The sequence below is a fragment of the Antedon mediterranea genome, chromosome 4, assembly GCF_964355755.1.
Source record: "Antedon mediterranea chromosome 4, ecAntMedi1.1, whole genome shotgun sequence".
Taxonomy (NCBI): domain Eukaryota; kingdom Metazoa; phylum Echinodermata; class Crinoidea; order Comatulida; family Antedonidae; genus Antedon; species Antedon mediterranea.
The window spans coordinates 8,754,913-8,770,380 of record NC_092673.1 but is presented as its reverse complement, the minus strand read 5'-3'; the positions used below and the strand labels follow the sequence as shown (position 1 = coordinate 8,770,380).

At 40.7% G+C, this 15,468-nt stretch overlaps 1 protein-coding gene across 4 annotated transcripts in view; it reads right to left on the bottom strand.

Annotated features, from left to right (window-relative positions):
* LOC140046553 (asparagine synthetase [glutamine-hydrolyzing]-like) overlaps window positions 1–15,468 on the bottom strand; it is a 47,127-nt gene that overhangs the window by 20,273 nt on the left and 11,386 nt on the right. For 3 of the 4 annotated variants that reach the window (XM_072091244.1, XM_072091245.1, XM_072091242.1), the window contains exons 2-3: window positions 3,796–4,052; window positions 3,494–3,640 (exon numbers count right to left, since the gene is read on the bottom strand). In XM_072091244.1, the coding sequence (XP_071947345.1) occupies window positions 3,494–3,640; window positions 3,796–4,044 (396 nt within the window). In that variant the 5' untranslated portion in view covers window positions 4,045–4,052. Of the gene's footprint in view, window positions 1–1,827; window positions 1,998–3,493; window positions 3,641–3,795; window positions 4,053–15,468 lie in introns of those variants that run through there. The other variant, XM_072091246.1, reaches the window with a different exon arrangement.

Here is a 15,468-nt window from a genome sequence, read left to right as displayed (position 1 = left end):
CCAGACAAACCACTTTTTCATTCAGAGCCATAAATAATTGGAATTCTCTACCTGGGCATGCTGTTGAAGCCAATACAATAAACCGATTAAAATCAGCATTGGAAAAATATTGGACAAACCACCCAATGAAGTACAACCCTTACATCAGATGCACTGGAGAAGTATTAATGGGCAAACAAGCAGCGCTTCCAGCCTCTAAACCCAAGCAAGTAAGTAAGTTATATGCATGATAATGCATATAACCTAATCAGTTTGGATGCAGCAAAGGAGTGTCAACTGTTGATGGGGTGTCACGAAACCTAAGACCACGAAAGCTAAGACCCCCTAAGACCTAAGATCACGAAAGCTAAGACCCAAGACCTAAGATTACAAATATTTATCTTTCGCACCTGCCTTGTATTTTAACTCCCAACATTTATTCTGAATACCACACCTTAAAATTGGCACTTTTATGAAAAAGAATCACATAAAAAGTAACAAATACATTTTTAAATTGATGATTTTACAGACGTTTTTCTCGCACTGTTTGCGAATTCATGTTCAATGTTTTTGTTTCTATGGAACGTCAAAAGTGCAAAAATTATATAGAGGGCTGAAAACTCTGTGGAGTCCATCTACAGTGTGGATGGAACAATGTAAAATTAAAATTGTAATGATAATAGTATAATCATGCAAGTACGAAGAAATAAATACTGGCAAATAAATTTTAATTTAAAAATCATGATTTGTTTCGTTTTCTTTCTGTTTTTATACTTGTACTATTATTGTTGCTCTTTTGGCGCTCCATAGAAACAAAAACATTGAGCATGGGGGGAGCTCGAGGAGTTACAGTATACAAAGAAACATGTCTGTAAAATCATCAATTTAAAGGATTTATTTATTTGTTTTTATGTGTTTCTCCGTCTGAAAGTACTTATAAATCCTAATTTTAAAGTGTGGTATTCAGGATAAAGTTAGTCAACAAATTTGGAGTCAAAATACAAGAAAGGCAGGTGCGTAAGAAAAGCATCCTCTGAACCAACACAATGGAGTAAATATATACCAACAAACAACCCGTCAAGTTTGTTTGTTGTAAAGAAAAAAATATACATTTACTCAACGGGCGAAAATAATGTGAGTTTATCTATGTTTTGCGGTAGTATTTAATTATATTTATGGTAATAAATGAAACCTACTGTGTTTAAAATTATGTATGGATAAACAAGTATTGTTTTTAAGCTGTAGTATATCTTAGAATTTGTAATCTTAGGTCTTGGGTCTTAGCTTTCATGATGTTAGGTCTTAGGGGGTCTTAGCTTTCGTGGTCTTAGGTTTTGTGACACCCACTGTTGATGCCCTTATAAAATTTTTTAATGAATGTTTTTCCACAACGGAAAAAAAACAAGAAGACTTTTGGAAAGCGTACAATCTAATAGATCATGGAATTAGGAAATTTGGGGTAGATTCCTACCTTCTATCTTGGATTAGAGCTTTCCTTTGCCATCGTCAACAACGTGTAAAGATAGGCAACGCCTTCTCTTCATGGAAGGGTGTAAATGGTGGTATCCCCTAAGGCTCGTAGCTGGGGCCCATTCTCTTTGCTTATGATCTTATGGTGGGGGTGCTATGTATTTAATACATGGACGACACCACTGTCTATGAGCGCATTGGTAGGGATGCGTAAAGCCGGTTCACGATTTAAGTTGTTTTTATTGTAGTATTGTCTGTAGTTGAATATGCTGCGCCAGTGTGGGCTACTTGTTTGACCCGCTTACAAGTCAATGCTATTGAACAAATTCAGAGAAGGGCTTTTAGAGTTATACTCCCATGGTTTTCGTACAATTATACCTTTGCTTGAGGACCGATGTACACAACTGTGCAAGGAATACTTTCGAAAACTGAAAATTCCGAGCCATATTCTTCACAACCTACTTCCACAACCACGTCACGTACCATATAAGTTAAGATCAGTCAATGAATTTCCTGTACCAAAATGCAATAGAACTTCATTATTAACACCGGTATTTTTAATGGTTGGTAGATGGTTTTCCTTGAGCAGTCGGGTACTAAGATTTATTCTTAGATTTATATTGATTGTTTCCCTTATTTATAACTAATATAATTCATAATTTACCTCCGCCAAGGAGGTATATATAATCGGTAGCGTGTGTTTGTTTGTTTGTTTGTTTTTTGTTTGTTTGTTAGCAGGATTACTCAAAAAGTAATTACAAGATCTTTACCAAAATGAATAGACAGATAGATATGTGGTCAAGGACCATTCCATTAAATTTTGGGACCATTTGGGACCACAGTCCCAATTCTGGACCACTTTTTAGTATACTTTTTTAGACCTGCTAGTGTTAAAAGATAGGACAGAATTTTTCAAAAGCCGGCGAGCAGTCTTAAAGTAACAAGTAAAGTGAAATTCCATTTTCTCGAGAATTACTGTCCAAAATACTTCATTTTTTAACAAGAGGCAAGAGTTATAATTTGTGATTTGTAATTTTAAAACATAATTTGATTTAATGTGCACGTTTTTTTATGCGAGTAGTTTAAAAAACCTATTTCTTTTCAAATTCACTCGTTTGATTTTCGCGTTGCTGTTCTATTGTTAGTCAACTGAAGCTATTGTTAATTGAAAGGCTTGTTACATAACCATTGCACCAAACTCGCATACACATGCTTGTAATGAAATTAGCCTAAATCACAAACAGCATTAAGACATACACAAATATATATATATATATATATATATATATATATATATATATATATATATATATATATATATATATAAAAAAATCAAGATCAAATAAGTTAAAACTGCCTCAATATAGATTTATTTTAACGACATGTTTCGGGCATAGCCCATCATCAGGTGAAAAGAATTGTAACAAAGGATAACATATATAAGTCACAAAATTACATAATATTATGTAATTTTGTGACTTATATATGTTATCCTTTGTTACAATTCTTTTCACCTGATGATGGGCTATGCCCGAAACATGTCGTTAAAATAAATCTATATTGAGGCAGTTTTAACTTATTTGATCTTGATTTTTTTATATATCCTGCCTATGCAGCTCTTTGATTTATATATATATATATATATATATATTTTTTACCGGAGAAATCTTATGTAGGAGAATTTTACAGTAGGCGGAGGTATGCCCTCTCGGAGTGGCTTTCTAGTTTTGTATATATTTTCCTAATTTGTTGAATTGTTCAACTTCAATTTGTATTTCAATTTTTTTTTATAAATTGCAATAAAGTTTTTATCTATCTATCTATCTATCTATTAAATCTACAAATACACCAATCATACAAATTTGCACCACAAGAAGACGCAGAGGACTGAGGCCCCTGATTGGGATGCTAAGTGGCCCTCTAATGCTGGAGGTTTCAGGCGTTTTAAGGCCGTTTCAGCCGTTTTAATTTCTTTTTAAATTTGTTTAGACAGTGAGCGCTCATAAACGTTATGCCACTGTGTAGGCCAGACCTACATATTTACCTTTTTAGTTTTTGTGTCAAGAATACAAAAGGCAAAAACTCCATCTAGCATCTTGGCCATAAAGTCAATTCCGCCACGACCGTACAAGTGAATTAAAACTTCACCATCACAGTCACTTGTGAAGTTGAATCCATAATGGTCACGCAGCTGAGGAAAGTAAAAAGTAAATTCCAAAATTCCTTGTGAATTTAATTAAAGAAAAAACTATGGTTAAATCATGTTTATCGTTATATTTTTAATAAAAAGTACAAGGTTTTGTTAAACCATGGTAAAGATGCTCTAGCCGACAGTACTTATCTTACCTTCTTATAATTGTAAATTTCACCATTGTACATCATGATGACATGAGGGAATTCCTTTATTCTCATTGGCTGCATTCCTAGTGCATCATCCATTATGGCAAGTTGATGAAACCCAAATAAGCAGTTGGTAAAATGATTAATATTTTGCATACAGAATGAATCGGGTCCACGGTGCGATATCTTGCATGCCTTTTCAAAATGTGTTTGCAAATCTTCTTCACTTCCAAATATTGCCCAAATTCCACACATCTTACTGGCTACAATTAAATTATTGAACTGTTGATTGGATTAGTGTGTATGTGGTACAAAATAGTGTAATGTTGAGTGAAGTGAAAAGGCTATTAAAACAGTAAATATTCTTCATAATTTTTTATTACAACAGTAGGCCTACAGTATAGTAAATATTGGTAACATTTAGTTCTATTATACCAGTATAAAGTGTCTGGCACCAAGAGAGCTAACCAGATCTAAATAAACTGGAGAAGATCTCTTGAGAGCCAGAAATGATAATTTGTATTAATATAATCATGCATGTGCACTCTTAATTACAGTAGCACTTCCCCGTTTTAGAAATCCTGTATCCCCACCTCCTTCTTTATTTGTATGTCCTGTACCCCACCAAAAAGGTAGGTCCACAATTTATGAGGACCTAGCAGCTATTTTAGATTCGAAATTATCTTAGTTCAGCTCCAGCCATGGTGGGGCTGGTTCTGGAGACATATATAATTTCATATTAATTAAGTACTAGCAGTTAGTACTGTATTGGAATGATAAAACTGCAGCTCCTTATGGACTTGAAATAAACACAAAAAAGTACACATGGTGCTAGTCGAAATTAGATGATGCGCGCGGACACTAATGAAAGTATTAATACCAAACTATATATTTTGGATGTTTTACTACTTATTTATATCTATCTACCATAACCCACGTTATTTTTCGATCTACGTATAATGTACAATACACTTTTAATCATACACTTATCACACTACACAACTAGACATCACGAACATTGAACGCAAGTATTTCATTCTAAACTTTTATCAAACATACTTTTAAACAACAGTAGGCCTACACATCCATCAATTCAGTTCAAAACCAACTTTAAAGGTAATTTTTAAATTAATTAATTATTTTCTATCCACTCTACCATATAAAGATATTGTGAAATCACGTCAGGTCAAGTTCAATATTGAATATCTAAACGTGACAGGCTAAAGGCGCTTGACCTTTGACAAGATTGGCTACAGTTTTAACATTTAAAATTTACAATACTTGGTGTTGAACAGTATATTCTTGAACAGCTGTTTCATAATCTCTTTGATATTCTTCCTTATATCTTTACTCTTATTATAAGGTAATACTAACAAATTTTATTAATAATATTTAATAAAGAATTATTTAGTGATCAAATAAACTGTTTTCTGATTGCAAATTATATACAAAATTATTCAAAAACACAATAAACATATACGGTACATCATTTGTTTCATTTACACGCCATGGCTGATGAGTGAAGCGGGTGGCAGTAGTCTGGACGGATTAGTTAGGGCCTAGAATTTTGCTCGGTGGCAATTAAATGTAATGTTTTAATTACGTCTGGATATAAACAATTTAAAACTCAGTTTTGTCATTGGCAATAATATTTTATACATACACTTTTGTTCTGCTTAAAATTTTAAAAGTTTAACACTTTAATTTTGATAATTTTAACGTTTTTTTTACTTTGGCTAAAAAAGCATCCGGTTGTCGAGTAAAAAAGATACTACTACTACTACTAACTTGACCTAACTATATTATGCCTACACCTAAATTCAGCTTTTTATAGAATTTAACTATTTTACCAAAAAAATTGTGATTGCTAGTTATGCTACAGATTTTGCTAGTTAAATTTTTTACAACTAGCAAAGTTTGCTAGTCGAAAAAAAAGTAGATTTCGAGCCCTGCATTATGAATTTAAAATATTACATACTGTAATTGTTATTTATAAGATGTAGTTATGGGATGTTTTGTTCCAAAATCAATCAATCAAACTTTATAATGTACTAGCGCATGCACGCGCAATATTTTGTTGCCGCAAGTACAACTCTTTTTATATAACACCTAAATAAATTCCTGTTATTTGATTGGATGATTCTTGGTCACATGGCGTGCAATAATAGTACGCACTAATAACGATCGTTTAATAGTACTTTTTTTTCGTGTACGAAAAAAAAAATCTGTTTGCGTTTGGAAAATATTTTTTTTATTCTATTACTTTTGAAATACAACAGCGACACCTATTTTTTACTTTCGTCGCCCAATGTTATTTTTATGACTGGTTTAGCGATGGAAGTAAATTTTTTGAGAAATATTATGTACTAATTTAGATCAAAAAGGCATTTAAATTAACTTAGATCATTTTTAGGATTTTGATTAATTAATGGGAACATCTCTACAATCGCTGGAAAAAACATAATTTTAGCCTAGATGAGTTCCATTTGCCTGTCGAAGTTTCGTATTGCTGTCTTTCAGCCTAGCTAGGCCTAGTAGTAGGCGTTTTAGCCTTGCTAGGCCTAGGATTGTTTGGTCGTTTGTTGACATAAATAACACTAACAGTAGGTGCATTTATAAAATCATCCATATAAATAATAAGCTTTAATATAAGTATTAAAAACCAAATGTTACTGTTTTAATCAATGTGAATCAAATGTAGGCCTTGGCTAGGCCTACCTTTTATTTGATTCAAATGACAGGAATCTATTTAGATATTATTGTTATATAAAACAATGAATGTTTTATATTCGTGTAATGGTACAAATAATGGCATTTGGTGAATGATGAAAGGTTATATATCAACTCGGCTGTTGCCTCGTTGATATATAACCGTTCATCATTCACCTCATGCCATTAATTGTTCCAGGGAGGTGAAAACACCTCCCTGATTGTTCCGTTACACTCATAAATATTATTATTTGTATAATAATAATATTGCACTGCACTGATGAAGGGCTAGTGTTGCCCGAAAGCTCTGCTAACTTTTCTGGCTGTTTACTTTATCGTTTTGATTTAGCTTTTCGCTTTTTATTTTTGTATCTCCATTGAGATCCAGCCACTGATACCCACAGCATTGTCATTTTTTCAGTAATTTGCCTTTGGATTTATAATAATAATATATATATATATGGCTCTGTATAAATATTGTTGTGAACGGCGCCCGCTGGGTAAACAGACCACCCCTCCGACCGAACGAGGGCGTCGCCCCGATAGCTTGATTTGCATATAGGGCGTATGCAAATGTTAATGTGGGACCTCGACGCCACCCGAACCGGTCTATTCAAAACAGGGAACCAAGCAAACAAGACGGAAGATACCGATTATATATATTGACTTGGACTTGCTCATCTACACTGTGTGATTACAGTAAAGCGGGACTAATAAGGTAAGCCTAGTTGCTGTACTTATTAGACCATCAGAGTGCTGACTGAAAATCACAACATTGGCGCTGCGAGCAAAAGCTCGGAATATTTTTTTTTTTGGAGAGGCGGGAACCTTGATTGCTGGGAATTGTTAACGTGATTGGGTCGATCGCGAGGTATTTCGTCCTCCGAAACCTATTAACTTATTGTACATACGGTGCATTTGTAATAGTTTATTGAAGTTGGTATATTTATTGAAGGTATAACATACCGGTAAAGTTAATCACGCAGTATTGTGGCATTTGGATACTTACTGATTAGCGTATCGACAGGGTTAGTCGATACGTACCAGGAGTTGTATTTTTTGGCTATAGTTGAAGTATTAGTGGGCAGTTTATTAAGCCGTATCACCTAGTGGGATACTAGGCGTGGCCGGCGAACTGAGTGGCACCACTAATGTTTATCTTGATTGTTTTTTTATTGATAACATCTTTTCGTCCGTTAGTCAGGTTTTTCACCTTGAAAAAGTATACTGACTGTACGTATTATATTGTGTTAACCTCACAGTGGCATTATCGCTCTCCTTTCTTTGCATCGGGGGAAGGTTTAGTGGTAAGTGTTGTTAACTGTATTGACGACCCATTTTTACACAGAGGCATTTCCTGCTTAACTTTTGTCAAGCGCCCTTGAACATTACTATGGATACTGGCGCTATATAAATCTGATTGATTCATTGATTGATTGAGGTCTTTTTAAATAATCTAGTTGCTTTTCATTGCAGGTTTGCTGGTGAAATATTTTAATTATATTTGTATCTCCAACAGTCATTTTGCAATATTGTGTGTGTGTACTGCATTGACGATATTTGACTATACTGTTGGGCCTGTAATTTTCATTACGTCTAGCAGTATTTTAATTTGTATCGTACACTCCTGTCATACACTGTAACTAGATTTAGAAGCATAACAACCCAATAGAAGAGAGACCATTTTGAGATCATGTTGTCTATTAAGATTCTAGTTAACTTTTGCCCAGTGCAAGACCTTTATGGAGTCCCTAATGTAGGGAAGAAACGAGCAAATAGAATAATTAAATGGCGGTCTACCCACGGCAATACTACGTCTTCTATTATTCACCAGATACACGGAGTAGCCGGTACTGCCAGGTTAGTCGACTACCTGGATTTTCAACCGAATCCGAGTTTAGGTGGAGGCGTAGGCCAGATGATTGATAATGTGTCACCTCTGGTGAGCTGCCAGAAGGGGGTCGCAGGTCTCACAACCTGCAGATATGGAAGGGGCATACCTGGTGCAAAATGACAGGGGCCATAGTCGTCGATATCACGTCCTCTCATCGCCCCAGGCTACTCCTTTATTAGACGTACCAGGTACGTATTATACTGCAGGACCTGCTAGTGATCCTCGGCATCTCGAAGGTGGGCTTAGGGCTTATATGCCGTCCACCTCCGCTGGGCGTTCTGACCAGGATAGAAGTAAGAGTAGGTCAACACAACGGAGGAGCTACATCAAAAAGCCATCTCCAATAACCTTAGATTCGTGTTTTAGCTCTAGGGAGGACGAGGAGGAAAGACTCCCCAGGAGACTATCTAAAACCGCTAGGTCTAAAACTAGGGCTCGCTGTCGATCTCCATCGACCAGCGATAGTGACCTTAGTAGAGATGGTAACTGATACTGATCTTAGCAGGAGTTGAGAGTCTGATAGACATAGTGCATGGGCTAGGACAGCAGTGGAGTGTCTTAGGACTACCCCGAGAACCAGGCACTATGAAGGCCGACAATGTCTTTTAGAACGTAGAAGGATGCATAATAAAAGATACTAGGTCTCTAACGTTTAGGGGTAGGGGAGACAACTGGTCTTTTTTTAAAGCGACGATTGGCTTCATTTATAGATGAGCAGGAACTCATAAACCGTGAAAGTAAGGACGTCCTTACTTGGTGTTTAGACGGAGCGGTGGCTGAGTTCTATGTGAATCTAATAGAAATGGATGTTGATATGGGCTTTAGGCAAATCATTAAAGCTTTCAACAGACGCTTTAATGAGGACTAGCTCCCCGCAGTCCTCCAAGCTAAATTAGAGACCGCTACGCAATATGAGGGAGAGACTATAGAGGAATGGGGAGATAGAGTGCTAACCCTGACTAGAAAGGCGTTTAAGGATTTACCCAAGGAGTGGATCCAGGAGCAGGCTGTAGTTAGGTTTTGTATTAGGTGCAGGGACGCAGAAGTAGATAGGCACGCCATGCACAAGCACTGTTCTAGTATCCCCAGAGCTATTAGGGAGTTTGAAAAATATGATAGTTATAGGGGACTATAGTAAACGTAAGAGTAAGGTTAAGGATACCGTGAAACCTCATGTTAGGTCCATGGTCCGTACTTCTTTTGCACCCCTACTATCTTTTCAGCTACCTTCAGAAGACCAGGACGATAACGAGGTTGATGAGGTGGCGATGAGGTGTCCATTAAGCAGGTGCGAGGAAGGCCTATGAGGGGAAACCGTGTAACGTTCCAGAGGCCAGCACCAGCTCGGGTTCCTCCGGAACCCGCACCTACTGACGGCCAGAACCAGCCTCGAACTGTGACATTGGTGCCACCCACCAACAATACTCCTACTACGGAGGCCCATTTGGACGCTGTGGAGAGTAATTTCCAGACGTTGAACACCAATCTGGGACGAACACGGAGATTGCCGCCATGCGGAATCAACTGGATCAGCTCATGCGTTTCATGTGACCAAGCGAAGTAGCTTGCTTTGAATATAAGGAGGTGGGACATTTCTGCAGGGATTGTCCGAGATTAGCAAGCCGTCTGCGTCAGGTTAGTGGCAATGAGCAGGATCGGTTAAACGATTAGGGGTTGGGTCAGATGGCCGACGACCTAACCCAGTTCCGGAAGCTGGCCAGGAAGAAGATGGCTCGTCAACTACCTCCAAGCTAGGCCCGATGGCCAAGCCTAAGCCTGTAAATACGGAGGAGGTAGCACCGGATCCTGTGACGATCATCGAGCCGTCTACAATTAGCTCAGGGCTGATTGAATCATCTACACCGACGACAACCAAAACTGAAGAGAATCAAACTCGGATTGTTATCAACAGGGTAAAATCGTTGAATGCGCTGCCTGCAACTACTTTTGTAAATGGTACAAAAATTGACGGATTTACTATACTATCCGATAAGGTTTATAAAAGTCTAGATCCAGCACCACCTGTGGTGTCCACCCTGTCCTTTACTTTGGCAGGGAGGGGGACATCGATGCCAGGTTTCGAGGGTGGGGCCTCTATAGTTTACATTGGGAACCAAAGAGTACCATGAATTCTTTTATGTTGCCCCCATCAATGATGATATGCTCCTGGGTGGTGATTTTCTTCATCCACAGGGAGCCGTTATCGATTGTGGAAATTTGCTTCTGGCAATTGGGGGCAGTACCATATCTCTAAGAGGGGATTCACCGGTGGAACCTAAGGTTGTCCAGGTAACAGTGGCTAAACGGAGAGTAATTCCTCTTCACTCAGCCGCTCATGTTAAATGTAAACTTGTGACTAACAATTTGTCTATGCCTGATTTCTTTATAGAGCCAGTTTCAACTACTGACGATGTGGCGATACCGGCAACTTTACATCTACGCACTGATGCGCCATGCATCTGTGTCATCAACACATCTGACCACTACCTCACTATGAAAAAGGGTAGGCAATTAGGTACGGCAAGGGAAGGAAGCTGCAGGGGTGAGTGTGTTCAAGACGGAGGCGACTCCGACCGATGATGCTTTGTCGAACCAAGGTAACCAGCCCGAGGGGGTGCCGGTGCACCTAGTGGGCATGTTGGACTCTTTAAGATCTAACCTCTCAATTGAAGAGACTGATGCGCTCACTAAGCTATTGGTTGATTACCAGGATGTCTTCGCCACTCATCAATTCGACATTGGCACCTTTGGTGATATTGAACACAGCATCGACACTGGAGATGCCTCACCAATCAGGCAACGGCTCCGCCATACTCCTCTGCGCTTTGCGGGGGAAGAAGGGAAGGAGATAAAGAAGTTGTTGGAGGCTGGTGTTATTCAACCATCCATGTCCGAGTGGGCATTACCTCCTGTGTTGGTCCGGAAGCGCGATGGTTCTGTGCGCTTTTGCATTGACTATAGGGCTCTCAACAACATCACTACTAAAGATGGGTATCCATTACCTCTGATTAGTGATTGCCTTGACACACTGTTGGGGAATATCTGGTTTTCTAAACTGGACGCGATTTGGGGGTACTGGCAGATTAGGATGAAAGATGAAGACCGTAAGAAGACAGCGTTTATCACCAAGCATGGCCTATATGAATTCGTTAAAATGCCATTTGGCCGTACCAATTGTCCTGCAACTTTCTCCCGTGCCATGGTTTGGTGCTCCGGGGATTGACGTGGAAGATCATCTCAGCAACCTCTCTCAGGTTCTGCAACGATTTCGTATTAACAACTTTAAACTTAAACCTAAAAAGTGTATTTTCTTTCAGAAACAGGTTGAATTTTTAGGGCGAATCGTTGGTGAGGATACTGTGGCGGTGTCCTATTCGGATATAAAGGTTGTTTAGGACTGGGCGACACCTACCAATCTGAGAGAAGTACAGCAGTTCTTGGGGTTGGCTAACTACCATAGAGAGTTCATTGAGAACTTTGCTGGTTTAGCTGCACCTTTATATGAAATAACTAAAAAAGAGGTGAAGTTTCACTGGGATGATGAACGTTGAAGCGTTCACCGGCCTGAAAGCTGCTCTCGTTCAACCTTCTCTACTCGCCTTGCCGAACAGGACTGATGAATTTATTCTGGATGTCGATGCTTCAGATCAAGCGCTAGGAGGCGAGCTGCTCCAGGTACAAGAAGGTAAAGAGAAGGTAATTGCATATGCAAGTGCCCGTCTAACTCATGAACAACGGAACTATTGCACTACACGCAAGGAGTTGCTTGCAATTGTGTTCATGACAAGGCATTTTAGGCACTACCTTCTAGGCAGACCTTTTTAGAGTGCAGACCGATCACAACAGCCTGACCGGGCTCCTCAACTTCAAGCAACCACAGGGGCAACTCGCTCGGTGGATTGAGCTGAGCCAGTACCACCTACTGATTGAACCCCGCCGAGGACAACACCATGGCAACGCCGATGCTCTTTCTCGCCGACCAGAAACTGCGAAACGGCCTGCGCTTGAGGTGCTTCCCTGTGGGGGCTGTTCGTACTGTCAACGAGCGAATGCAAGATGGTCAGCGTTCCAGGATGAAGTAGACAACGTTGTGGCCATAGCCCACGTACACCAGGTAGCCGTGGACCACCCGGAGGGTACCCTACCAGGGGACCCCGGTGGACAGGTAAGTATAAAGGTATCACGGACTGCTACTAATGGTACAATTCAGTTTTCTTTTCTACAGGACGACGGTGGACGAGTGGCTGCAGTACAGCTACGGCCGAAGGGAGCCGAGTGTTGGGGTTACTCACTGGACGAGCTAAGGCGACATCAAACGAGCGGTCCTGACTTGGCACCTGTTCTGGACTGGTTGCAGAATGGGGAACCCTCCGAGAATCAGATGTTTATCTTCAGCGTTGCCACCAAACACTACTGGCTGAACAGGCCAAGGAAGCAGGTATACTGTTCATCAACCAAGCAGATGGTACCGGACGACTACTTGTGTTGCCCAAGGAGCTACACGCCGTAGCTCTCAAGCTACATCATGATTTGCCATCGGCGGGTCATCAAGGGGTCGCCCGGACCAAGTTTCGACTGAAGGAGAAGTTTTTCTGGTATGGTATGAGCGGGGATATACAGAGGTATGTACAGACTTGCAATATTTGTAATGGTAGCAAGAAGGCCACTTGCCAAGGTCGACCGAATTCCAGCCCGCGTAAATATCGATTTCCTCGGCCCGTTACCAAAAACTGAACCGGGAAACATCTACATTTTGATGATGGTCGACCAATTCACAAAATGGGTTCAAATCAGCCCGCTCCCGTCTCAAGACCCGAACGACAAGCTACCGACCGGCGGCTAATGGTCAAGTAGAGCGATTTAATCGCACACTAATGGATGCTGTACGATGCTTCGTTGGGAAGAGACAGCGAGACTGGGATGTCTATCTGCCGCAGATTGCTGGTGCACTACGCGCCACGGTGAACCGCTCAACTTGTTTTACTCCAAACATGCTGATGCTGGGCCGAGAGGTTAACTAACCAGCTGATCTCATGTTCGGAGAATGCCGGCCCACTGATGAGCAGGAAGCCACCACCTACATTGTAGATTTGGTAAAAGCGATTTGGGATGCCCATGGCATCGCTAGGGAAACGCTAAAGCAAACTCAGAAGAGAATGAAACGGGACTATGATCTTCGAGTACTGGAACGTCCATACCAATGTGGGGACAAAGTCTACGTTCTTGACAACGCTACCCCTCGGGGAAGTGCAAGAAACTGTGTCCCCCCTGGAAGGGGCCCGGTATTATTATTAGTAAGGTTATTAGTTCTTGTTTATTTCAGGTGCAGCTGAGAAATAAGACGGTGGTTTTAAATCATGACAAGCTGAAGCCCTGTCGGGATCGACAACTTCCTAAATGGCTGGCTTATTTTAATTTACCTTCTTTTCCTTCACCTACAGATGATGATGCAGGATTGTTTATGTCGCCAGCCCTGGGCCGGCTCATTTATGATACAATGTGACTATTGCGAGGTGTGGTACCACGGTGCATGTGTGAATATTGCACCATCTGTCCTGCCCTGGCACCTAAGGATGGTAAATCAGTGGCGGCGCCACCGATTGTGCAGGAAACATCGGCCTCGCTTGGTTCGGCGCCCAAAGTGTTTCACGCCTGTTTCCATCTGGATCGGCTGCAGAGGGACCTGCAACTTTCTCGACGGGCGGACCTCTGGGACGTAGTGCAAGTGGTGTGGGTGAAAAGTGGAACTCGGCCTGTGGAAGTGGTAGGCGGGATTGCTCTATTTGCCGATCTAACCACTTACCCCACCGAGCGGGAGATTGTCGGATTGGCGAGGAACGGCTGTATGGTAGGCATGGGAGTGGCTCCTGGCTACTCGCCGACAACGATCCAATTCGATAGGCTTCTGGCCTTAGCCCGATCTCGAGATGTTCGAGTAATCGGGAGAGTGGTATTGGACCATTCGGCCCCGCCTATGCAATGGCCAAGACCAGATCAGCTGCTAAAGAGGGTGTTGGGTCGTTGCTTGGACGCCCGCCACCACCGCATCCTGTGCCTGGAAATTACTGGAATTCAAGGCGATGTCACTGGGAAGGAGTGCTACTACCGCGTCTTTGACATCTTACGTCTAAGTCGCGTTTCGAAGGAACAGCGGCTGCTTCTGGCAGACTACGCATCTACGGAAGACATAGCAACCGCTTACCTCCGGCATTTCCCCAGGACATACTTTAGTGTGACCAGCAGAGTGACGGGCTTTACAGCCGATCAACGCAAGGGCCTGCGTTTCATCACCACAAACGAAGATCAGCGACTGCTGATGGGGTCCAACGGACCGGACTATCCTCCTGCCGGATATCCAGTCGGAGCACCTCATCTGTTGTGGGCGACCACCGTCGCCGTGGGACAGGTGCTTGACCGGAGCCCCATGCAGGTCATTGATCTGACATGAAAGAACGGTCGAGATCTCCTTTGAGCCCCTGGCTCACCCACAACCAGAAGTTTTCAGTTTTCCCAGAAATTTTCAGTTTGAAAAGAGAATAGTTCCGTTTTACATTTATTGGTTATCCGCAACTAGTAAGTTGCGGATAACCCTTGTTATTGTCACGTTTCTTTTTCTTCATCTTTATTCTTCTTTCTTTCCCGGATTTTTGTTGCAGCTATATCTCAAATGTTTGTAGACATAACTTTGTATAACTTTGTCATAAGATTGACCTGTAGCTGTAGATGTGCAGGAAACTTTGTTATATGACGTTAGAGTCGCGTAGCGTAAGTTACGCGCGATTTAATGAATTTCAATGATTGGTCATAGATTATAAACCAAAAGTCATTTTGTATTGACACTTGGTGAAAATTTAAGTCATATCAAGGGCAAACTTTCTATGGATTAAAAATGGCATGTTTCACAAGAAGTTACGCGCGCACGCGCATTTAAAGTTTCAAAATGCGCAAAATTAATTTCTAATCAACTTTCTACGCTGATCATGACATTTTGAGCATGTCAAAAATTCCCGCGCGCGCGAACAAATTTACGCATATGGTGCGCACGGAGCATAAAAATCATGTTTTTTTCTCTTGAA